This window comes from Dipodomys spectabilis, unplaced genomic scaffold, assembly GCF_019054845.1.
Source record: "Dipodomys spectabilis isolate Male_0828 unplaced genomic scaffold, ASM1905484v1 ptg000173l, whole genome shotgun sequence".
NCBI classification, from domain to species: domain Eukaryota; kingdom Metazoa; phylum Chordata; class Mammalia; order Rodentia; family Heteromyidae; genus Dipodomys; species Dipodomys spectabilis.
In genome coordinates this window covers 11766245-11791251 of record NW_024870850.1, presented here as the reverse complement: position 1 = coordinate 11791251, position 25007 = coordinate 11766245, and the positions used below count along the sequence as shown (strand labels likewise).

General features: G+C 65.4%; 2 protein-coding genes across 2 annotated transcripts; one reads left to right on the top strand and one right to left on the bottom strand.

Annotated features, from left to right (window-relative positions):
• The first annotated feature begins 4382 nt into the window (after positions 1-4382).
• Positions 4383-18145, top strand: Adgre5 (adhesion G protein-coupled receptor E5). Its single transcript, XM_042693865.1, has 18 exons — positions 4383-4449; positions 7764-7811; positions 7995-8111; positions 8587-8742; positions 11151-11297; positions 11737-11865; positions 12014-12060; positions 12158-12244; positions 13046-13223; positions 13815-13946; positions 14134-14360; positions 15112-15297; positions 15496-15692; positions 15795-16022; positions 16101-16167; positions 17038-17298; positions 17568-17672; positions 17761-18145. The coding sequence occupies exons 1-18, from the start codon at positions 4419-4421 to the stop codon at positions 17944-17946; spliced, it is 2529 nt and encodes an 842-aa protein (XP_042549799.1). The 5' UTR covers positions 4383-4418; the 3' UTR covers positions 17947-18145.
• Positions 18106-24426, bottom strand: Ddx39a (DExD-box helicase 39A). Its single transcript, XM_042693866.1, has 11 exons — positions 24326-24426; positions 20882-21093; positions 20681-20808; positions 20381-20473; positions 19809-19992; positions 19240-19358; positions 19006-19137; positions 18819-18928; positions 18590-18734; positions 18369-18516; positions 18106-18270 (listed from the first exon to the last, which is right to left on the bottom strand). Exons 2-11 carry the CDS (start codon positions 21087-21089, stop codon positions 18254-18256), a joined length of 1284 nt encoding a protein of 427 aa, XP_042549800.1. The 5' UTR covers positions 21090-21093; positions 24326-24426; the 3' UTR covers positions 18106-18253.
• Positions 24427-25007: the final 581 nt, after the last annotated feature.

Here is a 25007-nt window from a genome sequence, read left to right as displayed (position 1 = left end):
CCCCCCCCCCCCCCCCCCCCCCCCCCCCCCGCAGCCCTGCCCGGGAGGCCGGGGTCTGAGGACCAAGGAGCGAGGCGCAGGGCTGGGTGGGCGGTGGGCCGCGGTGGGGTGCCCCCCATCCCATCCCTCGGCCCGCGCCCCCCCGCGCCCCCCTCCCCGTGCACCCCCACCCCCCCACCTCCCCGTGCCCCCCCACCCCATCCCCCGGGCCCGCACCCCCCGCCCTGTGCCCCCTCACCCCCGTCCGCCCTCCCCGTGACCCCCATCCCCATCCCCCAGGCCGGGGCCTGCGCCCCCCTCCCCGCCCCCCCCTCCCCGCGCCCCCCCTCCCCATGGCCCCCTCCCCGCGCGCTCCCCTGCGCCCCCCCTCCCCATGGCGCCCCCCCCCCGCGCCCCCCCCCTCCCCGCGCCCCCCGCGCCCCCCTCCCCGTGCACCCCCACCCCCCACCTCCCCGTGCCCCCCCACCCCCATCCTCCGGGCCCGCACCCCTCGCCCTGTGCCCCCTCACTCCGTCTGCCCTCCCCGTGACCCCCATCCCCATCCCCCAGGCCGGGGCCTGCGCCCCCCTCCCCTCGCCCCCTGCCCCCCTCCCCGCCCCCCTCCCCGCGCCCCCCTCCCCATGGCCCCCTCCCCCGCGCTCCCCTGCGCCCCCCTCCCCGCGCCCCCTGCCCCCCCTCCCCGCCCCCCCCTCCCCGCGCCCCCCCTCCCCATGGCCCCCTCCCCGCGCTCCCCTGCGCCCCCCTCCCCGCGCCCCCTGCCCCCCTCCCCGCCCCCCTCCCCCGCGCCCCCCCTCCCCATGGCCCCCTCCCCGCGCCCCCCGCGTCCCCCCCCTCCCCGCGCCCCCGGCTTCCTGGCCGCCCCGCCAGGCCCGGCGCCCGCCCGTCGGCCAGGGCCCTTCCTCCACCATTGTCTCCCGCGCTTCCTGTTATGAGCCCCGCGCCCGACCCCTGCTGACCCCCGGCTGACCCCCCCTGCTGCCCTCCCCCCAGGCCTCGGGTCCCCCCCCCCGCCGGTGGGCAAAGCTCTGCTGCAACCAAAGGGAAACTGAGGCCCGGATGCGGACAGCGGTGCCCAGCCGAGGCCGGGCGCTGAGGATCCGGGTTCGAAGCCAGCCAGGGACGCGCTGATCGCGGTGACAGCGCCCAGGCCCCGGGTTCGAGCCCCACGGAGGCGGGCTGGAACAGGATGGGTGGACGTGCGCCGCGCCTCTGAGCAGGGCCTGGTGCCTCAGTTTCCCCAACTGTCCAAGGGCAGTCAGGACCCCTCCCCCGCCCTTGCCAGACAGAACTGAGTCAGTCAGGTGCTTGGGCCGGAGGCGGGCGCTGGGGGGGTCCGGAGCCGCATCGGGCGCTGGGGGGGGGTCCGGAGCCCGCATCGGGCGCTGGGGGGGGTCCGGGGCGGCATCGGGCGCTGGGGGGGGGTCCGGAGCCCGCATCGGGCGCTGGGGGGGGTCCCGCGCATCGGGCGCTGGGGGGGTCCGGGGCGGCATCGGGCGCTGGGGGGGTCCGGGGGCGGCATCGGGCGCTGGGGGGGGTCCGGGGCGGCATCGGGCGCTGGGGGGGGTCCGGGGCGGCATCGGGCGCTGGGGGGGGGTCCGGGGCGGCATCGGGCGCTGGGGGGGGTCCGGGGCGGCATCGGGCGCTGGGGGTGGTCCGGGGCGGCGGGGCGCTGGGGGGGGGGTCCCGGGTGGCCCGGGCGCCTGAGGGGGGTCCGGGGCGGCCGGGGGCGGGGGGGGGTCCGGGGCGGCCGGGGGCGGGGGGGGGGGATCCGGGGCCGCATCGGATGCTGGGGGGGGGGGGTCCGGTTGTGGGGGCTTGAACTCTGGGCCTGGGCGCTGTCCCTCAGCTCTTCAGCTCCAGGCGAGTACTCTACCACTTGAGCCACAGCGCCACTTCCTAGTTTTTCCTCAATTGTTTGTTTTTGTGGAGTTGGAAAAACAAAAAGAGAACCCAAGAAAAGAAAGGAACTTTTAAGGTTCCTGGAGGTAAAAAGACTATCAGGCCACCTGTGCAAAGGCCCTGGGGTCACGTCCTGCGAGGCCGGTGAGGCCAGCGGGGGGGGGGGGGGGGGGGGGGGAGAGGAGGGCAGGTTGCGGCTGGACCGGAGGAGCCTCGCCTCGGGGCCCCTGGGAGGTGAGATCTGCGTGGACTCAGCTGTGCCTGGTTGAGAGGCTGAGAGGGTGGGGACCAGGGTCCTGAGAGGAGGCGGTCAGACCAGGCCCGAGGAGAAGTAGGATTCTGGGTCTATTGGAAGTCCAGCCACAAGGCTAGCTGAAAGGGGTCAGAGGCCATGTGACCTGCGCAGACAAGGGGTGTCCCTTTTCCTGCTTTCCCCCAGGAGTGGGGGGACCCAGAGAAGTCAGAGTGGACCTGCGCTCATCTTTTTTCAGACAGGAAGGGGTGCAACCTGGAGTGCAGAGGCTCAGCTGTATGACCTCCCCCCCCCCCCATGCTGCGGCCGCATTTCTTCCCCTTTGAGCTATTTCCAACAACTTTAGCATTTCATCCATTAGCTGCTGGGTCGTTTGTGCGAGACGCTGGGGGTGTGGCCACCCGCCGTGGGCGTGGCCCGAGGATTCCTGGGTGCCTGCGGTTAGTGGTGATTGGTTGCGGCTCGGAGGGGCGTGGCCGGCGGCGAGGGCGTGGTCTCGTTGTGGGGCGTGGTTAACGGCGAGGGGCGTGTCTCGGTGACTGGCCTAGCCTGTGGGGAACGCTGGATTCTGCGCCCCGGCCCTCACGTCCATTCAACAGAAAACGTGCTCAGGAACAGCGCCCAAGCCTCGAGTTCAAGCCCCAGGACCGGCAGAATGAACATAAAAAGCAAAATGGTAGCTGGGTGCCAGTGGCTCACGCCTGTAATCCTTGCTACTCAGGAGGCTGAGATCTGAGGATCATGGTTCAAAGCCAGCCCGGGCAGAAAAGTCCCTGAGACTCTGATCTCCATTAAACCGGAAGTGGCGCTGTGGCTCAAGAGGTAAAGCGCTCACCTTGAGCTGAAGAGTTGAGGGACAGCGCCCAGGCCCAGAGATCAAGCCCCACCACTGACCCCCTCTCCCCCCAAAAAAAGCAAAATGGCATGTCTTATCAACATTGTCATCAGAAAAATCTTCCTTAATAAATAAGGAAAAAGCACGCATCATGGGATAGGCCAGAGGTGATGATTGGCCCCAGCATTCAGGAGGAGGAGCAGGGAGGCCTCAAGCGCCAGGCCGGCCCTGTCTCAAATGATAGCATCTTTTTTCTTGTGTATGTCAATTCTGGGTCTCGAACCCAGGGCCTGGTGCTCCGGCTTGGTTCTTGTGGTTCACGGCGGGTTCCATTTGTGGCTTTTTGTTGGTTCATTGGCAAAAAGAGAATCTTACTCGCCTTCCTGCCTCGGATGGCTTCACACCGAGATCCTGAGACCTCAGGTCTTTGTTCACAATCGGCTGCGAGGCCTGTGGCCGCTGAAGTGGGGAAGACCCTCCTAACCCTGGCCTCTTCCCAGGGGCTTGGGCTGGGCCCCAGGGCTTGTACAGATTACCACTGCGAGCCTCAGTTTCCCCTCCCTCTAGGAACTGGGACAATCGACAGCAGCCGCCTAGCAGATGCTTTGAGGCCTCGGTGTCCAAATCCGGCCGGGCCGCTGGAAGGGCTTTATAATACGAGACCACAGGGCGATCACATGACTTCTCCTAAAAAGGAAACAAAGTTCCCATCACGTGACCGTGTGGGTTAAAGAGCTGCCCCTGGAGGGCCGGCCTGGGGGCTGCTCCGAGCCTGGGAGTTTCTCTCCCTGTCCATTCTGTTCTTGTCGTTCCGAACCTGAGGCTGAGCCGTTGGGGCGGACCCCGAAGCTTCTCTTCCTGGACTGGACATTCTCTCTCCCGTGAAGACCCCTCCGTGGGGGGTGTCCCTTCCCCCATCCCATGTGGACCCTGGCCTCTCTTTCCTGCCTCAGTTTCCCGCTCTGGGAAGGCTAGGTTAGCCGAGTTGTGCACAGGGCGACCATCCCCGTGGGGACCCCTGGGGACCCCCCTCCTTCACCCCTCCAGCCGCTCAGTGTCGCGAGCCCCGGGACCGGAGGCCAGCTGGCCGCGCCGGCCTGGCCGTGCCCCGGGCCTGGGAGGAGGGGGGGAACAGGTTGTGTCCCGGGGCGGGGCGGGGCCCGCGCTCGCGCACGCGCGCTCCGGCCGGAGAGCGCGCCTGTGCGCGCACGCACGTGTCGGCGAGCGCGGGGACGCGCGCCCCGCCCCGCCCCCTCCCGGGTCGCGTCCCCGGGGACGTCCCGGCCGCCCGGCGCGCGGCCCCGCCAGTTCCGGGGAGGGCCCGGGCCGCGCAGCCCCTCCGCCCCGCTCATAAGGCGCAGCCCGCGGCCGCCGCCAGCGCCAGCGCCGCCGCGGCCCCGTCCCGCGCCCGCCCGTCCCGCGCTCCGGGCCATGGCCGGTCTCGGCCGCCCGGCCCTCGTCGGTGAGAACCTGGGACCCCTGGGTGCGGAGCGGTGAGGCCGAGCTGAGCCTGGGTTGGGGAGGCTGCGCCCGGCGGGAGCTTTGGGGCGCCGAGGGCTGCTCGCCTCCCTCGCGCGCCATCTCTGCACCGGGACCTGTTTGGAGTTTGTCTGGCCCGAGAGATCGGGGAGCAAAGGCGATCGGGGAGCAAAGGCGATCGGGGAGCAAAGGCGATCGGGGAGCAAAGGCGCCCGGGGAGGGGGACCCCAGCCGCCGGGCGGGTGCTCCGCGGTAGCGCACACAGAGGGGTGCGGGGCGGACCCCACCCCAGGCCCCCTCCCCGGACCCCCTCCCCCGCTCCCCCCGACCGCCTCCCCCCCCGCTCCCCCCGACCGCCTCCCCCCCCCCGCTCCCCCCGACCGCCTCCCCCCCCCCCCCGCTCCCCCCGACTGCCTCCCCAGGCCCCGAGACCCCTCCCCCGGGGCCCTCCCCCAGGCCCCGGACCCCCTCCCCCAGGCCTTCTCCCCGGGGACCCTCCCCCAGGCCCCGGACCCCCTCCCCCAGGCCCTCTCCCCCGGGACCCTCCCCCAGGCCCCGGACCCCCTCCCCCAGGCCCTCACCCCCGGGACCCTCCCCCAGGCCCCGGACCCCGCCCCCGGTCCCCCTCCCCCGGGCCCCGCCCCCGGTCCCCCTCCCCCGGGCCGCGCCCCCGGTCCCCCTCCCCCGGGCCCCGCCCCCGGTCCCCCTCCCCCGGGCCGCGCCCCCGGGCCCCCTCCCCCGGGCCGCGCCCCCGGGCCCCCAGTCCGCGCAGAGCAGGTGGCGGCGCCGGAGCCGGGCGGGGTTTGAACTTGACTCCGCGGGACTTGGGTCCCCGCCCCGCCGTCCCGCCCGGAGCCCTAACGGTCCTCCGGACACGGACCCCGCGCTGCCGGGGCAGCCGGGCCACCAAAACCGGGGGGGGGGCCCGACCGCGGGGCCCCGCTGGCCTGGCGGCGTCAGGGGGCGGCGGCGGGGCCCCCGCGCTAGGGACGGGCCGGGCTCGCGTTTGTGTGTTGGGGAGGATGCTGGGGGTGTGGACGGGGAGGCTGGGGTTCGGCCGTGAGACCCCCTTTAGAAAGAGGCACCAAGTGCCCCCGCCCCCGAAGGGAGCAGCGCTGGTCTTTGTTCCCGGCCAGCCCGGAATGAACTCCAGATGCGCGGCCGCCGCCCGGCTCCCGTTTGGTTTTCTTCCAAGGCCGCAGATGGACACCGCGTGGCCGGCGGCCTGGGGGTGTCGGGGGGCGGGAGCCCGGCCTGGGGGCCGGGGACACGGTGCCCAGCCCTCCTGGGGGCCGGGGGTCCCCCCCTGGCCTCCCCGCTCCAGGGTTTTTCTGGGGTGTCTCCCAGTCCCCTCAGAGCTGCGCTGGCTCTGGGAAAGGCTGGGGACAAATGGCTTTTGTCCCGTTGATGTCTGTGTCCCCTCCACCCCGCAGAGGGGGAAGTGGAGGAAGCCCCAGCCCTGTGTGCGACCGCAGAGCGCAGGAAGAGAGCAGCGGGCTGGGCCCCGCGCCTCAGTTTACCCCAGCTGGGAGGGCTTGTGTTTGGGGGGGAGGGCCTGCTCTCCGACAGTCAGGGGAACCCCATGGCCATCGCCCCCGCCCCCCCGCCCTGGGCCCTGTAACCGACTCGGGATTCCCTCGAGGGGGGGGATCTGGGGTCACAGCCATGAGTCACCCGCCTCCGGAAGTGAATGAGTCACCGGGACCTCCCCTCCTCCTCTCGTCCCTTCCCTCGCTCCCACACCCCCATTCCGGACTCCTGAGATTGGGGGAGTCTTCGCCATTCCCCTGTGTTCCCCATCTTGGCATTCCCCAGCACCCCTCTTTGCGCCCCTCTTCGGTGCCCTTTTTTCTCTTTCCGGACTCTGTCCCCCCTCTCTGCCCCGCCTTCCGCTCCTCTCCAGCTCTGCGCCTGTGCCTCACTCTCTGGCCACTGGCAAAGCAGGTCCTCATCTCTAAAGCTCCTCCATGGTGACTTGGGGCCCCCCAGGACCTGCTGTGGGTGTCCTGCTGCTCGCAGGAACACAGGAGACACCCCTCCCTCAGCATGCACCCCGCTCAAAACCACAACTCCTGGGGGAGGGAGCTGGGGTGAAAGGTCACCCCTGTACCCCAGAGATGCGACAGTGATTGTCACCCAAGTCCCCAAGTTGGCACAGGAGAGGGGGGACCCCCTGAGAACCTGGGGGGGCAAAAATACTAAATACTTGTTCTGGAATCTTCCCTGCCCTGCCCTTCCATTCCCTTTTCTCTTCTTTGCTTTTTTCTCTTTGGTGCCAGTTCTAGATCCTGAACTCAGGGCCTAGGTGCTGTCCTTGGAACTTTTTCCGTTCAAGGCTGGCGCTCTGTCTCTTGAGCCACAGCTCCACTTCTAGCTTTTTGCTGGTTCATTGGAGATAAAGAGTCTCACAGACTTTCCTCCCCTGGCTGCCTTCCAATTACAATCCTCACATCTCAGCCTCCTGAGTAACTAGGATGTCAAGTGTGAGCCAGAGACTCATACACACACACTCTCTCGCTCTTCTTAATTTCTGAGATAAGTCTTTTTTTGTTGTTGTTGGTGGTGGTCATGGGGCTTGAACTCTGGGCTTGGGCCACTGTCCCTGCACTCTTCAGCTCAAGGTGAGCGCTCTACTGCTTGAGCCACAGCACCACTTCTGTTTTCTAGTGGTTAATTGGAGATCAGAGTCTCACAGACTTTTCTGCCCAGGCTGGCTTTGAACTGTGATCTTCAGATCTCAGCCTCCTCAGTAGATAGGATGACAGGTGTGAGCCATTGGCACCCAGCCTGAGATGTCTTATTTTAAAAGTATCCAGCACCGATATATGTTATAGACTGTGATAGACAATTTGCTCCAGGAAAGTTAGAATGAACTTGTGACTTTAAATGAGCATCATTATTCCACAATACTGTGAAATTCGGGAAATTATGTAATCACTTAATAACAATAAAAAAAAAAGCACCTCAGGGAAGGTAGGGAGGGAAAGGATGGTAGGGGGAAAACAATGGAGGGGGTAACAATGCTCAATAGGAAGTGTACTCATTACCTTGCTCATGTAACTGTAACCCTCTGTATAGTATCTTTACAATAAAAAATAAATAAATAAAAGTAGCCCAGGCTGGACTTGAACTTGGGGTCCTCCTGCTGTGGCCTTATGAGGGCTGGGATTGTATGTGTGCATCACTATACCAGCTCACATGAGTTCTGCATTTGAGATGGACACAGAGCAAGCCTGGAGGGGGGGGTCAGCCCCCCACCCCTCAAAGGCACCCTGACCCCTCCCCGCTCCGTTGCAGTGCTGTGCACGGTGCTGAGTCTGTGTGGAGCTGCAGCCCAGAAGGCAGGTGAGTCTGCAGGCAGCACTCGGTCCCCACCTGGAGGCTGGGGGCAGCGTCCTCCCCGCACCCCTCAGCCCAGGGAGGACACAGGGCCGCCCCCTCAACCCCCCCCTCCCCTGGGCCCTCCCCCGGGATGGCGCTGGCCCCGCCCCAGCCTGGCTCCTCACCTGGTCCCCATCCCTGCCTCAGACTGTGCCAGGTGGTGTCCTCCGAACTCCAAGTGTCTCAGTGCCGACACCTGCCGCTGTGATGCGGGATTCAGTTCAGTCGAGGAGCTCATCACCAGCCCTGACGGCAGCTGTGACGGTACAGAGGCCTGGGGTGCTGGGCACACTGGAGGGGGGGTCTAGTCCTATGAGAGTGGGGGACTCGGGTCACAGTTGGAGTCCATCACTGAAGGAGAGAAAAGAAGGGGAGAAACAAGAAATCAATGTGCATGGCTTCCTGTGGAGAAAGGACCTGGGTGGCCAGGAGTCTGTGTGTCCATCTTCCCTCAGGACTAGGAGAGGGAGGTGCTGAGCCTCCAGCCCATCCCCTACCCTGTCACTATCCACTGTGCCTAAATCCTGCACGTCACCCTGAGAATTCAGAGGAGCAGAGCTGACTGATCAGCCTTCAGGAATGGCCTGCTCCCGGTGCAGCCCGGCTTCAGAGCGCAGCCCAAGATTCTTTTCAAAAGCGAGATCAGCCCCAGTGCTGGGGGTCAGGCTGGGGATGGGAGAGTCTCCCTCCTGAGAGAACTCACACCTTTGGAAGGTGACCTTTGGCCTGTGTGTTGCAGACATCAACGAGTGTGCACCACCTTTGAGGACGTACTGTGGGAAGTTTGCGGACTGCGAGAACACGGAAGGGAGCTATTACTGCACGTGCAGCCCAGGATATGCACTGGAGTCTGGGGACAAAATATTCAGGAACGAGAGTGAGAACACGTGTCAAGGTGAGACCCCGCCCTCCTCCCCATCACCAAGGAATGGCTGTACAAGCGCCTAGAGCGTGAGACGAGCTGGACAGGTGCGCGCGCACCTGCACACCAGCGCTGAGGGCAGGGCGGAGCCCTGTCCTGACTGCCTGTGCCCGATAGCAGGTTACCCAGCAAGCACTGCACAGGTGGGCACGGTGGTAATCCCGGCACTTGGAGGGCCAAGGCCAGAGGACTCGTTCGTTATTCCAAGTCAGGCTGGGCTAGCTGCAGAGGGGACAACTAGGGGCAGGGGACTTGCCAAGCAAGTGTGAGGACCTGGGTTCAATCCCCAGTGCTGCCAAATCAAAAACATTTTTGGCGTATGACATGCAATAAGATTCGTTGTGATTTTTTGTTTTAAGAAAGAAGGAAGGATTGGGGAGGAGGGGCCCTAGATTTTAAAGGTAAAAGTAAAAGCAGTAGTCCAGGGGTGGGGTGGGGCTCGGGAAGGGGCGTGGCTCCGGGAAGGGGCGTGGTTCCAGGTAGCTGCTTGCCCCAGCGGGTGCCAGGCCCGGCCCCAGGACAGAACGAACCAAGTAGCCTTGTCGTTGGCCCCTTGTGTGACCTTTGAGAAGTTACTTGACCTGTCAGGGCCTCAGTTTACCTGCCTGTGAAAGGGGAGCGACAGGACACTTCCTCCTGACACGCCTGGGAAGTCTCGTTAGCGATGGCGTGCTGTTGGAATTGTGTGCTGGTTCTGCTCTTGTGTGATTTACGCGCTGGTCAGGAAAGGGCTCTAGCGCCAGGCCACACCCCTTACTGCGGAGCCACGCCCGCCACGGTCCCCGCCCCTACAGCCCCGCCACTAAAGCCACGCCCCCAACCGCTGGGCCAAACTCCCATGCATTGAGCCGCCCGCCAATCACTGAGCCACGCCCCTGCCAGTGGGCCAATCGTTAAGGATGAGCCACACCCTGTCAGGGAACCATAATTCCAACTGTGAGCCCCACCCCGCCCGTGGCCACGCCCTGTGGCTGGCCTGAACCAAGGACACGCCCACCTGGGGGTCACTCGTCAGCTCCTGTGAAGGAAGGAAGGATTGGGGAGGAGAGCCCGCTCCTGACCCGACGGTCCTCCAATGCTGGTCCCCCTGCCAATTTGCATCTCATTTGCATCAACTGAACGCGGGGTGCATTCAGGATCTCGTCCTGGCCCGGATCGCCAGGGCACCGCCTCCGCCCCCAGGGCCGCACGGGCTCAGCCTCCCCGTAGGCCCTCGCAGCCCCCCCTCCGCCCCCACCTCGATGGACGCAGCCGGGAGACTCGGGACAAAGGAGACCAGAGGGGCGGCCACCCCAGGAGGGGCTTCCAACACCCCCTCAGCTGCTGGCCCTCTTCAGTTCCTGGCCAGGGGGCGGTGGGCAGGTGACCCTGACCCGCACCCCACGGCTGGGTGAGGACGAGGTTCCAGTGTGGACCCCAGAGCAAGAGGAAGAAAGGGAAGGTGCTGCGCGGACCTGTCCTGGGACGGAAGCTGATGGACTCGCCGAGTCCGGGTGGGAGTGAGGAGCAAGTGACACCCACGGCGCAGGCCTTGGCCGCGGGCCTCGCCGATGGCGGCTGGGCCGCCGTCCTCCTCCGTGGCCGTTCGCCCGCCCTGCCGGCTGCCCCCAGGCTCCGCCCCACCGTGCAGCCTCCGGGACGTCGGGGTCCAGTGGACAAGAGAGAGTCGTCCTGCCCAGCCCCCAGCCGTTCCGCCCCGTGGCATCAGGACACAGGTCGCCCCCGGGCGTCCCGGTGCCTGGGGCCGCCGCCTTCGTCCGCACTGGGTTCCCGCGGGGCCGGGCCGGCCTTTGCTCCCCATCCACAGGCGCCCGGACTCCCCTGCCCCAGCTGGCGGCAGAGGTCACCTCTCACAGCAGGATCACCTCCATGGCAACGAGAGCCCAGAGGAGACCACAGAACCTTCCAGATGCCTGATTGCAGGAGACAGGAGACGGGCGGACCCCCAGCCTAGAGTCCGCTGCAGCTGCGAGCCGCCTTCCCTCGCCTCGCAGGCGTGGGCGATGGAGAGCCGAGCCCCGGGGGCCTGCAGGGGCCGCACCGGAGCGGTGCTGGGGACCCAGGACTCAGATGCCAGGCAGCGCTGGGGGGTGGCGTCTTCTCTGCCACCCGGGGAAAGAACGCGTCGTTCCATTTCTGAGGACTTCAGCCACAGCCAGGACTGCCTCCAGCAGGAAGTCCAGCCCCATGACTCCGTTTCCCCCCTGGCATCAACTGTGCACCGAGGGCCGAGCAACCTGCCGGGCCCAAGTTCCCCGGGGCCACGTTCCTGGCGGAGGTGGTGACGCTGGAGGCCCCCGGGGGCCGGCACTGGCTACCAGAGAAGTGGGGGCGGTGACCCGAGGGTCGGGCCGCGTCTGACCCTCGGGCTTTGTCCTCAGACGTGAACGAATGCATCTCCGGCCACCACAGCTGCCACAGCTCCGCCCATTGCCTCAACAAAGCCGGCCGGTACGAGTGCCGCTGCCGACGCGGCTGGAGGCCGGTCCTGAGATCCCCCGAAGGCCCAACGCACACCCAGTGTGAAGGTCCGCAGCTTGCAGACCCCGCCACTCCGAGGGACGGGGACGGGCCACGCCCATCGCCTAGCCACGCCCATCGCAACCACGTCCATTGGCTACACGCTCCGCTCCCATGCTTAACCACGCCCACGACTTGATGTTCCTCGCTTGGCCACGCCCCCTCACCTATTCGTGCCCAGCTTGGCCACACCCCGTGCGCCCTGGCTGGACCCGGAGCCCCGGGTCCCGGGTCCCGAGAAGAGCGGGCACCAGCCCTGAGACTGCAGGACCCGGGCCGCTGCTTACTAACCGGACGCGATTCCCGATGTCCCAGGGCCCTGCGCCCTCGCCCGCCTGAGCCCCGCGCCCTCCGCCGCCACTGCGGCTCCTCTGGTCCAGCGGCACTGCCACCGCCTTGGGTTCCCGCGGGGCGGGGACGGGGTCTGAGCCGTTCCTGTCTCCGCAGACGTGGACGAGTGCCGCTCCGGACAGCACCGGTGCCACAGCTCCGCCGTCTGCGTCAACACCGTGGGGTCCTACAGGTGCCGCTGCCCCCCGGGCTGGCGGCCGCTGCCGGGGAGGACCGCGTGCGCAGGTGCCCGCGCCCCGCCCCGCCCGCTCCCCTTGCCCCGCCCGCTCCCCCGCCCCACCTGCTCCCCGCGCCTTGCCCCGCCTGCGCCCCGCCCCGCCCCGCCCGCTCCCCCCGCCCGCCCCGCCCACCGAGACCCTTTCTGTCCCCGCAGAGGTCGCCTTCCCCGCCTGGACGGCGCCCCCCGGAATCCACAGCCCGGTGAGGGGCGCAGCGGGGTCGGGGTGGGGTGAGACCCCTCGGCCGCCCCACGCACCCCACGCGGGGCTGGGCTCTGAGCGCCCCCTCTGCCCCCCAGGCTCTGGCCGCCTTCTTGGAGGAGATGCAGAATCTGACCAGAGACTTCCAGCCACACACAGCCCGGGACACAGAGGATGCCATCCAGGTGAGCAGGGCACAGGGGGACCTGGGGCTGGGAGGGGTGGTGGTGGTGGAGGGGTTCCCACTGCTCGCAACGGAGCAGGGCCCACATGCATCGGTTCAGCCACACACTGGCAGTACCTTGGTGGAAGCATTTCACCTGGGGAGCGCCTGGTGGCACACACCTGTAGTTCCAGCTATTCAGAGACTATGGCAAGAGATTACTTCGGCCATGACTTTGAGGCCAGCCTAGACTTCGAGATACAAATAAGCTAGGCAGGGGCTGGGAAGGTGGCTCAGTGGTAGAGCGCTTGCCTCACATGCATGAGGCCCTGGGTTGGATTCCTCAGCACCACATAAGCAAAAAGAAAAAAAGCCGGAAGTGGTGCTGTGGCTCAAGTGGAAGAGTGCTAGCCTTGAGCTGAAGAGCTGAGGGACAGCGCCCAGGCCCAGTGTTCAGGCCCCACGATTGGACCCCAAAAAAACAAAAACAAAAACAAATAAGCTAGGCACTGGTGGCTCATGCCTGTCATCCCAGCTACTCAGGAGGCTGAGACGTGAGGATTGCAGTTGGATGTCAGGCGAGGCAGGAGATATCAGGCTGTGAGACTCATCTCCAATTAATTAGCAAAAAGTCAGAAGTGGAGCTGTGGCTCAAGTGGTAGAGCGCCAGCTTTGAGTGAAAAACCCAAGTGAGAGTGTGAGGTCCTGAGTTCGAGGAGAAATGATTGGCACCTGCATTCTCTTGGTGTTTTGGCGTGGACGGAGGCCTTCACACAGCCCTGTGAGCCACTAACTCCGCTGCTCCGCCACCTGCCACCCCCAGAATCTCATCAAGGCTCTGGATGGGCTGCTGGAGGCTCCCGGGGACATGGAGAGGTTGGACTTGCCTGCTCGGCACCGCATTGCCACCCAGCTGCTCCTGGGCATGGAGGGCACGCTGAGGTCCCTGGCCCAGGCCTTGCCCTCAGGTTCCTTCAACTACACCTCCGGCTCCAGCACAGGTGAGACTTCTGTTGCCCAGCCACATCCTAGGCTCTATGGTGTGTGTGTGTGTGTGGTCAGTTGTGGGGTTGAACTCAGGGCCTGCGTGTGTGTGTGTGTATGTGGTCAGTTGTGGGGTTGAACTCAGGGCCTGTGTGTGTGTGTGTGTGTGTGGTCAGTTGTGGGGTTGAACTCAGGGCCTGGGCACTGTCCCTGAGCCTCTTTGTGCCACAGCGCCACTTCTGATTTTTGAGTGGTTTATTGGAGATAAGGGTCTCACAGAGTCTGCCCAGGCTGGCTTTGAACCATGATCCTCAGATCTCAGCTTCCTGAGTAGCTAGGATGACAGGGGTGAGCCTCCTGTGCCTCATGGGGCTTGACCTCTGGGCCTGCACCCTGTCTCTCAGCTCTTGAGCCACAGCGCCCCTTCTGGTTTTCTGATGGTTCATTGGAGATAAGAGTCTCACAGACTTTTTCTGCCAGGGCTGGCTTTGAACCACAATCCTCGGATCTCAGCCTTCTGAGGAGCTGGGATGACAGGCGTGAGCCACTGGTGCCTGGCTAGACTCCCTTGTTAAGCTGGAGTGTCTGTCGTGGCCTTGTCTCCTCAGCGTTGTTCCTGATGGTCCAGGAGCAGCAGCAGCAGCAGCAGCAGCCGGCTGGTAACACCACCATCGGCCATGGCCAGGCCCGGATGACGCTCAGCTGGGCTGTAGCCACTGGAAATGAACCGTCTAGAAATGGTAGGGGTCCCCAGAGGGAGTCTCTGGGAGTGGGGTGCGATCTGGGAGGACCCAACAGCCATCAGGAGAGGCTCCAGACTCATGGTGGCTGAGCTGAGCCTGAACCGGGCTGGCCCAGGAGAGAGGCTGGGAGAGATTAAGGGAGAGCATAAGGAGGAAAGCCGGCATGTCTCCTGTCTGTCCCCAGGCCCTACCGTGGCAGGCATCCTGTCCAGCCAGAACATGAAGAACTGGCTGACCAACAGCTCCTTAGACCTGGAAGGGAGGCTGGCCTCGCTGGAGGAGACCTACGAGAGCCCTGTGCTGGGCGTACAGTTCAGATTTCTCTCCAGCATCAATTCTGTGTTTTTGACCAACACGAAGACAGGGGAACTCGCCTACCCGGTCACCTTCAACTTCTCACACTCCGTGAGTCCCGACGTTCAAGCCTACAGTCAGCGGGGAGAGCCCCACACCTCCCTGTCCCTGCCTCCCCCAATCTGTTCTTTCTGTTCAGACCTCAGGACCCTGGCACCGGCTGGGGCACCTGCCTGGGCTGCTCGTTCTCTGTATCCTGGGCTGCTCGTTCTCTGTATAAGTCAGTTCTTTATCTTTTATCTTTGTCCAGGTGGCACCTTTTTTTTTTTTTGGTCGGTCGTGGGGCTTGAACTCGGGGCCTGGGCGCTGTCCCTCAGCTCTTCAGCTCAAGGGGAGCCCTCTACCACTTGAGCCACAGCACCACTTCTGGCTTTTTCTGCTTATGGGGTGCTGAGGAATCAAATCCTGGGCCTCATGCATGCAAGGCCAACACTACCACTGAGCCACCTTCCCAGCCCCAGGTGCCACCTGCTCGCTAGACTGTCCAGTGTCTCTCTGTCTCTCATGCTTGTGTTAGATACTGAACTCGGTGCCTCATACTCCCAGTTTGCTTTTTTCACTCAAGCCTGCTGCTCTACCACTTGAACCACAGCTCCACTTGTTTGGCTTTTTTGGTGGTTAACTGGAGATGAGTCTGGGCTGGATTTGAACTGTGATCTTTAGATCTCAGTCTCCTGAGTAGCTAGGATTACAGGCGTGAGTTGCCAGTGTCCTGCTGCTCAGTAGGTATTCCTTTAGTTTGAAAAGTAGCCTGGACCTAAGGCTGGGGGCTCCAAGCAAACCTCTCTGACCAGCTCTGTGCAACCCACAGCGGGAGATGCCGGGGCCTCGGGACGAGGTCATCTGTGCTTTCTGGAAAGGGGAAGACGGCAACAGGAGTGGACACTGGTCCACGGAAGGCTGCCGGAAGGTGGACAGTAAGGATGGCATCACCATATGCCAGTGCCGGCACCTGAGCAGCTTCGCCATCCTCATGGCTCACTACCACATCCAGGTGAGCGAGGGCTGTCCCTGCCCCGTGGAGGCGCCTCAAGTGACCCCACGTCCTTCCCGGTGAGGGGCCGTGGATGGGTGCAGCCTGTCTGTGTGCCAGGAGAGGACCCAGGAAAATAGGACCTGGTCTGGGGTGAGGGGACAGGGTCTGAGGGTGTGCCGCCCAGCGCCTCCTCTTTGTGTCCCCCCCTTCCCCTAGGACCCGAGGCTGGCACTGATCACCAAGGTGGGGCTGTCGCTGTCCCTGGTCTGCCTGCTGCTCTGCATCCTCACCTTCCTGCTGGTACGCTCCATCCAGAGCTCGCGCACCACCGTGCACCTGCACCTGTGCCTCTGCCTCTTCGTGGGCTCCGCCTTGTTCCTGGCGGGCGTGGAGAACAACGCGGAAGGCGGTGAGGACGCGACGCCCTGCCCGGCCTGCCAGGAGAGCTGGAGCCTCGAGGCCCCGCCCGTCCGGGGCTCCGGCCCCGCCCTCCCCGGCGAGGCCCCGCCCCCGCCGGTGGGGCTGCGCTGCCGCCTGGTGGCCGCGCTGCTGCACTACTGCTTCCTGGCCGCCTTCTGCTGGATGAGCCTGGAGGGCCTGGAGCTCTACTTCCTGGTGGTGCGCGTGTTCCGCGGCCAGGGCCTGCGCACGCGCTGGCAGTGCCTGCTGGGCTACGGCGTGCCGCTGCTCGTCGTGGCCGTGTCGGCCGCCGTCTACAGCGAGGGCTACGGCCGCCCCAGCTAGTGAGTGGCGGGCCCGGGGGCGAGGCTGGGCCCGGGGCGCTGGGGACCCGGGGCTGAGGCCGCTTCTGCTCCTTCCAGCTGCTGGCTGAGCCTGAAGCGGGGCTTCCTCTGGAGCTTCGTGGGCCCGCTGGCCTTCATCATCCTGGTGAGCCGAGGACACGGACGCCTCCACCCACCCCGCCCTCCTGCCATCCCCCCTCCTGCACTGAGCCCTCTCACCCCCTCCTGCCATCCCCCCCTCCTGCGCTGACCCCTCGCACCCCCCTGCTCCCTGCCCTCCTGCGCTGAGCCCTCCCACCCCGCCCTCCTGCGCTGAGCCCTCCCCCCCCGCCCTCCTGCGCTGAGCCCTCCCCCCCCCCCGCCCTCCTGCGCTGAGCCCTCCCACCCCCCCCCCCCCGCCCTCCTGCGCTGAGCCCTCCCACCCACCCCGCCCTCCTGCGCTGAGCCCTCCCACCCACCCCGCCCTCCTGCGCTGAGCCCTCCCACCCCACCCTCCTGCGCTGAGCCCTCCCACCCCACCCTCCTGCGCTGAGCCCTCCCACCCCACCCTCCTGCGCTGAGCCCTCCCACCTCGCCCTCCTGCGCTGAGCCCTCACCGCCCCCCCCCCCCCCGCCCTCCTGCACTGAGCCCTCCCACCCCACCCTCCTGCGCTGAGCCCTCCCACCCCGCCCTCCTGCGCTGAGCCCTCCCTCCCACCCCGCCCTCCTGCGCTGAGCCCTCCCACCCTCCCCGCCCTCCTGCGCTGAGCCCTCCCACCCTCCCCGCCCTCCTGCGCTGAGCCCTCCCACCCTCCCCGCCCTCCTGCGCTGAGCCCTCCCACCCACCCCGCCCTCCTGCGCTGAGCCCTCCCACCCTCCCCGCCCTCCTGCGCTGAGCCCTCCCACCCTCCCCGCCCTCCTGCGCTGAGCCCTCACCCTCCCCCCCGCCCTCCTGCGCTGAGCCCTCACCGCCCCCCCCCCCCCCCCCCCCGGCTCTCCTGCACTGACCCTCCGTCCCCCCCCTCTCGCCCCCCAGTGCAACGCGGTCATCTTCGTGACCACCGTGTGGAAGCTCGCGCAGAAGTTCTCGGAGATCAACCCCGACATGAAGCGGCTGCGGAGGGCGCGCGTGCTCACGGTCACGGCCGTGGCGCAGCTGGTGGTGCTGGGCGGCACGTGGGTGTTCGGCCTGTTCCTCTTCGACCCACACAGCATGCCGCTGTCCTACGCCTTCTCGCTGCTCTCGGGCCTGCAGGGGCTCTTTCTCTTCCTGCTGCTCTGCGTGCTCAACAAGAAGGTGCGCCGGCTGGGGGCGGGGCGGGGCCGGCGGGGCGGGGTGCGGCCGAGTGCGTGGGGCGGGGCCAGCAGGGGTGGGGCCTAGTGCGTGGGGCGGGGCCAGCAGGGGCGGGGCCAGCAGGGGTGGGGCCGAGCACATGGGGCGGGGCCAGCAGGGCGAGGCGTGGTCAGCAGGGGCGGGGCCAGCAGGGGCGGGGCGGGGCCGAGCGCGGGGCGGGGGGGGGGGGGTGCAGCAGGGGCCGCCCCCGGCCTGACCCCCGTGCCCCGCAGGTGCGGGAGGAGTACCGCCGGTGGGCCTCCGCCGTGGTTGAGGGCAAGTACTCGGAGTTCGGCTCTTCGCACTCGTCCAGCACGGGCTCCAGCCAGCAGACGCGGGTGAGGGCAGCGGGCCGGGCCGCATGGGGGGGAGGAGGGCGGGCAGGAGGGAGGGCATGGCGGCTGAGGGCTTCGCGTCTCCCTCCAGGCCCTGAGGTCGTCGTCGTCGGGCTGTGACTCCCGGTGCGGGCCTCGTTGCAGCCTGGGCGGCGGCCAGGCCCCCAGGACCCCCGCGTCCTGCCACTGCCCGGCCTGGGAGACGGACTGGCCCCGGGCGCACGGGGAGACTGAGGCCGAGGCGGCGCCGCCGGGGCGCTGGCCGCCGCTTTCTTAAGCTAGGACTCAGCCGCTGAGGCTCACGGTACGAGGCCGCGGCCCGGGAAGGCGGGCGTGGCGGGCCCTCTCTGCGGTGTGCGGTGAAGGTGCACCGCGCCTGGTACAGGCCCGGCCGCGGACAGTGTGGACGCGGAGGAGACCACAGGAGACCACGGGGCCGGGCTTCCATAATAAAAATTTATTCGTACACAAATCTACAGCTTTGCCACAGTAAAAAGAGAGGTGGGCCGCGCGTGCGCAGGCCGGGGCGGCGAGGCCGGGCTGGCGGGAGCAGCGACATCCCTGGGCCGCTTCCGCTTCCGTGGTTACCGGCTCTGCTCAACTGCCGAGACAGGGGAGCGGGGGTCAGGGGCCGAGGGGGTCCGCACCTCCTCCCCCTCTCCCCCCCCCCCCCCGCGCCGCCCCGGGCGCCGCCCTCACTGTATGTGGAGATGTCGATCTCTTCCGGCAGCTCGGCCACGTTCACCTCGAAGCGGTCCTGCACGTCGTTGAGGATCTTGGCGTCATTCTCATCGGACACGAACGTGACGGCCAGGCCTTTGGTGCCAAATCGGCCGGCGCGGGCCACCTGCGGGGGAGGCCGGCGGGGTCAGGGCACGGGCGGGGCGGGCGATGGCGCGTGCGCGTGCAAGAACACTCACGCGGTGTAGGTAGGTGTCCGAGTCCTCGGGCATGTCGTAATTGAAGACGATGTTGACCCGCTCGATGTCCATGCCCCGGCCGAACAGGTTGGTGGCCACCAGGATGCGGCGCTGGAAGTCCTTGAACTGCTGGTAGCGGGACAGGCTGCGGGGAGGGGGCGTGCGGGCCTGCGTGAGTGGGGGGCTGCGCGCAGCGGGCCGGGGCGCGGGCCGGGGCAGGCGCACTCACCGCTCCTCCTGGGCCATGCCCCGGTGGATGGCGATGGCCGGGAAGTTCTGCTCCACCAGGAGCTGCGCCAGCGCCATGCAGCGCTGTACAGACTTCACGAAGATCACCACCTGTGGGTGGGTGGGTCGCGGCCATCAGACTTGCAGGACGCTTGCGTGGGGGGGGCAGGCGTGCGGCGGGGCCTCACCTGGTTAAACTCCAGCACGTCCAGCAGGTCGAAGAGCTTGCGGTTCTTCTCGCTGTCCTTGAGCTTCACATAGTACTGCTGCAGCCCGTGCAGCGTGAGCTTCGTCTCGTCGTCCACAAACACCTCCATGGGCTGTGTGGGGGGAAGCGGGGGCGGCGGGGCTCACTGGGGCGCCGGGCCCGCGCGCGGAGGCCCGGGCGGCGGCGGGCCCGGGCGGCGGGGCCCCGTACTCACGTCCTGCATGAACTTCCTGCACACGGGCCGGATCTCCTTGCTCAGGGTGGCGCTGAACATCATGCACTGCTTCTCGTGCGGGGTCAGCCGGAAGATCTCCTGCACGTCCCGCCGCATGTCTGCGTGCGGGCCAAGAAGCGCGTGCGGGCGTGAGCGGCCGCGCGCCCCGCCCCTTCCCACCCCGCGCCGGGGAGCGGTGGCCGCGTGCCGGGCACGGCGGGCGCGGGAGGAGCCGCGGTCCACTTACGCCGCCAGCGGCCAGCGCGGAGCAGCCGTGCCGGGGCGCCTCGAGCCGAGCCGCGCTTCGGGCTGGGGAGCCTGAGGCAGAGACAGCTGGCGTGAGCGCGGCTGCGCCCCGGCCCCGCGCCCGGCCCCCCCCGCCCTCGCCCCCGGCCCCAAGAGGCGCAGGCGGCCAGGCCAGAGCCAGCCTCCCGCGCCCACCCAGGGGCCCTGCGCTGGGCGCAGCCGGGCGACAAGCGACAACGCCTCGGGCGGGGCTGGAGCCCCGTGTGGACGCGGCGCCCCGGCCTCCCCGACGCCCCAGCGCCGCCCGGGGCGCGGACACCCACCCAGCTGCTCCAGCATCTTGTCACACTCGTCCAGCACGAAGTGCTTCACGTTCCGCAGGTTGAGGGTTCGGTTCCGCACGAGCGCCAGGATCCGGCCCGGCGTCCCCACCACCACGTGCGGACAGTTCTTCTTCAGCACTTCCTCGTCCTTCTTGATGGAGAGGCCCCCGAAGAACACGGACACCTGGGGGCCCGAGGGAGCTGCTTCACCACCCACATGCGTGCCAGCCCCGGCGGCGGGTGGGCACGGGGATGGGCCTGCGGGATGGCTCAGGCCATGCCCCCAGGGCGTGGACGGCACGGGGCCGCCCGAGCGCCCCACCGCGCTGTCTCCGGGGACCCGGAGCGAAGCGGGTGCAGCGGGCGTGGAGCGCGGCCCCGGAGGCCATGCATAATTCAGCAGGCTTTTAAGGCGCATAAACCACCACAAACCTCGAAGGCAGCGGCTGGAGCCAAGCCTGGTAAAAGTGGGCGTGGCCAGGGCGGCGGGGCGGGGCCGGGGCGGCCGGGTGGGGCGGGGGGCAGCCCGGTGGGGCGGGGGGCAGCCGGGTGGGGCGGGCGGGCGCGCTCACCTTGACGCTGGGCATGTACTTGGAGAAGCGCTCGTACTCCTTGCTGATCTGGAAGGCCAGCTCCCTCGTGTGGCACATGACCAGCACCACCACCTGGGGGGGGGCCGGGCCGTGAGGCGGGCTCACCTGCGGGGACGGCACTGCCTGCCCAGGCCTGCGCAGCAGGAGCCGTCAGGAGCAGGGGGAGGGCCGGCCTTGCCCCCCCCCCCCCAGGTCATCCAGCAACGCGGGTGTGCACAGCGCGTGGGCCGGAGCCCCCCCTTCCCGGGGTGCCCGCCGCGGGCGCGCACGCGCACACACCTGGCTGCTGACGGGCTCGATCTGCTGCAGGGTGGCCAGCACGAACACGGCGGTCTTGCCCATCCCGGACTTGGCCTGGCACAGGACGTCCATGCCCAGGATGGCCTGGGGGATGCACTCGTGCTGCACTGCGGGGGGAAGGGCGGGTGAGGGCCCGCGGGACGCGGCGAGGGCGGCGGGCCAGGCCCGGCTCGCGCGTACCTTCCGACGGGTGCTCGAAGCCGCAGTCCACGATGGCGCGGAGCAGCTCGGGCTTCAGCAGGAAGTCCCGGAAGCCCGAGCTGTGGATGGACACGTAGGAGCCCTTGACGTCCTTCTTGGGGGGAGCGGGGGTGCTCTCCGGAGGGGCCTGGGGCTCTTCATCCTCCTCGTAATCCAAAAGCTCATTCTCCACGTCCTGCTCTGCCATGGTCCTGGGGAGGCGGGACCCGTGAGCAAGGGGGTGGGGCGGGGCCGAGCTCCATCCCACCGCCCACCGGCCCCCCCCAGATCTGCGAGGGGTAGGACCAGAGACCGGGGGCTGTGGAGCAAGACCCCAGCTTCCCCTGGAGCCAGCCAGCGCCGATCTCAGACTGCTCACGTCAAGGCAGTCTGCTCTCAGCCTGCACCCCTACCCCCCCACTCCTCACCCAGGCAGCCACAGGTCCCCAGGCTGCCACCACCACCCTCTCTTTAAAACAGCTTTACTGAGATATGTACTTGCTATCAAATTCACCAAGACAGGCATGGTGGGTCACACCTGTAATTTCAGCTACTCAGGAGGCAGAGAGATCAGAAGGATTATAGTTGAGAGGCCAGACTGGGTAAAAAGTCATCAAAATTACATTTCAACCTATGAACTAAGTGTGGGTGCATCACATCAACAGGGCTTAGGGTGCAGGTAAAAACGTGAGACCTGATTTGAAAACTAAATAAAGCAAAAAGTGTGAGGGCCATGGTTCAATGGATAAGAGCGCTTACCTCACGCCCAGGCCGAGTTCAAGCCCCACAACTGACCCTTCCCCCCCAAAAAAAGCTAGAAGTGGAGTCCTGATCAAGTGGCAGAGCACCAACCTTGATGAGCAAAAAAGCCAAGGGATTATGCTGAGAATGTACTATATATAACCAGTGGAAGGGACAGAAGGGAAAAACTGGGTGAGAGCTAGGGACAGGGTGACATAGGCCAAAAAGAAATGTACTCTTTACCTGACTTATTTAACTGTACCCCCTGAACCTCACCTATGTAGTAACAAAAAAGAGAAAAAGCCTAAGGAAAAGCTCTTAGCTTCTGATTCTAAACTCTAGGACCAGAATGCATGTGCACACAAGTGCGCGCACACTCACACTCACTCACACACACACACACACACACATACGCGCACATGCGCACTTCTGCACCTTGTAACCATGCTGCCACCCACCCAGCACTCCTGTACTGCCTGTCTCTGGATTTCCATGTTCTGGCACTTCATATAAATGCCATCATACAGCAGAAGCTCTTTTGTCAGGCTCTCTCTCTCCCTTGGCATCCCATTCTTGGGGTTCATTACCATTATCAGGGCTTCACTTTTTAGGGCTGAGTAATATTCCATCCTATGAGTGTACTGCATGCTACTTATCCATCGGTACATCATTCCGGCCTGGATTATGCCCACAGCCTCAGCCCTTCCCCACACAGCCAGAGAGAGACTATAAAGACAAATTGCATCTGACTTGCCACACTCTGCCACTGTGCTCAAAGCCTCCCTCCTCCCACCATGCTCAGGGTGAACCTGAGTCCCAGCTTCCACCACCCCTCATGACCAGACTTCACGGCCCCTTTGGCAGGTGTTGCCTCCAATACCTCACCACCTTCCAACCTCCACTTCCTTTAGTGGCCACTGATCCACTGTATTGTCCTTGAACATCTCAGGTAGCACCCCACTAGTCAGGTGCTACCTGTAATCTGGGACACTTGAAAGGCTGACATCTCAGGATTGTGGGTCAAAGCCAACTGAAAACTCCAATCAGAAAAAACCTGGACTGAAGGTATGACTCAAATGGTAGAGCACCAGGTTTTGGAAAAAAAAATCTAAGCACAGAAGGCCTTAAGTTTAAGTTCTAGTATCAGTGCACAGAAGTGTGTGTGCGCACAGACACAGGCCTGGAGGCCTGGCTCAAGTGGCAGAGTGTCCCTGCCCAGCAGTCAGGACACCCTTAGTTTAAACACCAGTACTGCAAAAGTTAAAAAGAAAAAAGAAGTGCCAGTCAGGCCCAGGGCACATTACTTCATTTGCTAATGACTGGAGAATTGCTGACAGGTTTCCAGAGTGAGTCAAGCAGGATCTTCCTAAGAATAATTTATTCCTCAGGGGGAGTGGAAGGTATGACTGACAGCAGGAAAATCAGTCATCAAGTGCTGGTAACTAATCAGGGAGGGGCCAAAGTAAGTTGAGAAGGAGGAGGGGGGACTTTTAAACAGATCTAAGTGGGGGTGGAGGGGGTGCAGAAGCAGTCTGGCCCTAAACCTGGCTGACTAAGAACATAAGAGAAATAAACACACTTAAGCCAGGCACCAGTGGCTCCCACCTATAATCCTAGCTACTCAGGAGGCTAAGACCTGAGGATCCTGTTTGGAAGTACACCTGGGCAGGAAGGTCAGTGAGACTCATGTCCAATTAACTACGGGGCAGAAAAATGGCAGAAGTGGAGCTGTGGCTCAAGAGGTAGTGTCAGCCTTGAGTGAAAAAGCTCAGAGGTGGTAACAAGTTCCACAAGAAATGTACTCACTACCTTACTTATCTAACTGTAACCCTTCTGTACATCACCTTGACTATATATATATATATATATATATATATATATATATATATGTATGTATGTATGTATACACACACACACACACATTTCAGAGACAGCCCTTGGGCTCTGAGTTCAAGGCCTAAGGCAAGAAAAAGAAACAAAGAAACAAACAGGTGTGTGCCTCGTGATGCAGCGCTTGCTCGATGGGCCACAGGTTCGATGAGCACTTAGTTAAAAATGAAAGGCAATGAAGGTGAACATGCAAACACCAAGTGGGGCCAGTCTCAGAGTCTCGGGGTTCGCCCCAGGCACCCAGGAAGGGGCGGTGTGGTGACATCGAGGGGCCATCAGGTCAGGGCCCGAGACTGGGCCGGGGTGGCCGGGGTCGCGCGTGCCACCCGCTCCGGGTGGCTGACAGCTGGGCGCGCCGGGGGGACCCTGGCCTCCAAGAGGGAATCAGCGTGCCCTAGATCGCGGTGACCGCTGAGCGGGGGGCGAGAACGAGGCGAAGCAGGGGTGCGGCCGGCCCGGCCCCGAATCCCTCCCCGGGTCTCAGGCCGACTCTGTCCGGAGGAAGACGTTTTTCCTCCAAACCGGGGTCGGCGCCCCGACGCCATGACACCCCCCCCAGCCGGAAGCGGGCCCCGCGCCCCGCGCGCTAACCGCCTGCCGGCCCGCGCCCCGCGCATGCGCCCCGGTGGCCAACCGCCGCCGCCGCCGCCGCGCGCCCGGGACGGCCCAACCGCCCCGCCCCCCGTTGTCTCGCGCCCCTCCTTCTCTCTCTCTCTCTCTCTCCCGCTCAACCCGCGGCGTCTCCTTTCAACTGTCTGGCCCCGGGACCGACGTTCCCGCACCGTGGCCCCGCGCCCAGGACCCGCCGCTTACCTGGTCCCCCGTTCGCCTCCGCGTGCTGCGAGGAGAGTCGCCGGCCTCCGCTTATGTGTCGCGCGCCCAGAGTCGAGCTGCCGTGCTTCCGGCCTTCTCAGTTCCACTGTGGTCCCACTCACTGGACCGTGGTCTTGTCAGTCAAAAGAGGCAGAAGAGCTGATTGGACGGTCAGGATCATGCCGGAAGGCTATAGGTGGAAGAGACCTAATGAGGGCGGGTCTCTGGCTTCAGGTTCATTGGTTGAGCTAAAAAGTAGGCGCGGCCAAAAGAGCAAAGGCCGGTGACAGACCACGCCCCGTCACGTGATCGCGGCCCCGCCCTTAGGGCCGCCGGGTTGAGTGCTGGCAACTGTGGACCAGCTGTGGACACGCGACCCAGGCGCTACCCTTTCGCACTTTGCCAAGAGCTCTGGGTTCTGGAAACCGGGCGTCTGGCATCTGGATGGGCATCGGTCCACGGGCCAGGATTCCTCCGCAGCCGAGGCTCGGAAAGAACTTTGGAAAGAACGGAGAGCTTGAGCTACAGCTAATACAGCTTCGATTCTCCTGTTCCTGTGCATGGAATCGTGCAATCGACTGGCTTTGTGGTTTCTTTGCGGGGTGTAGCTGGGTGACAGTGCATCGCCCAGACCCTGGGCTCGGCCCCGCGACTGACAAAACAAAAAAACTGAAGCAGGGGG

Coding starts and splice junctions, on each gene's coding strand:
- Adgre5 (XM_042693865.1), top strand. CDS start 4,419: ATGGCCGGTCTCGGCCGCCCGGCCCTCGTCG. Junction 7,812..7,994: donor AGCTGCAGCCCAGAAGGCAG/GTGAGTCTGCAG, acceptor TCCCTGCCTCAG/ACTGTGCCAGGTGGTGTCCT. Junction 15,298..15,495: donor TGGCTCACTACCACATCCAG/GTGAGCGAGGGC, acceptor CCCTTCCCCTAG/GACCCGAGGCTGGCACTGAT.
- Ddx39a (XM_042693866.1), bottom strand. CDS start 21,089: ATGGCAGAGCAGGACGTGGAGAATGAGCTTTTGGATTACGAGGAGGAT. Junction 18,929..19,005: donor ACGTGCTGGAGTTTAACCAG/GTGAGGCCCCGC, acceptor ACCCACCCACAG/GTGGTGATCTTCGTGAAGTC. Junction 18,517..18,589: donor CGGACACCTACCTACACCGC/GTGAGTGTTCTT, acceptor CCTCCCCCGCAG/GTGGCCCGCGCCGGCCGATT.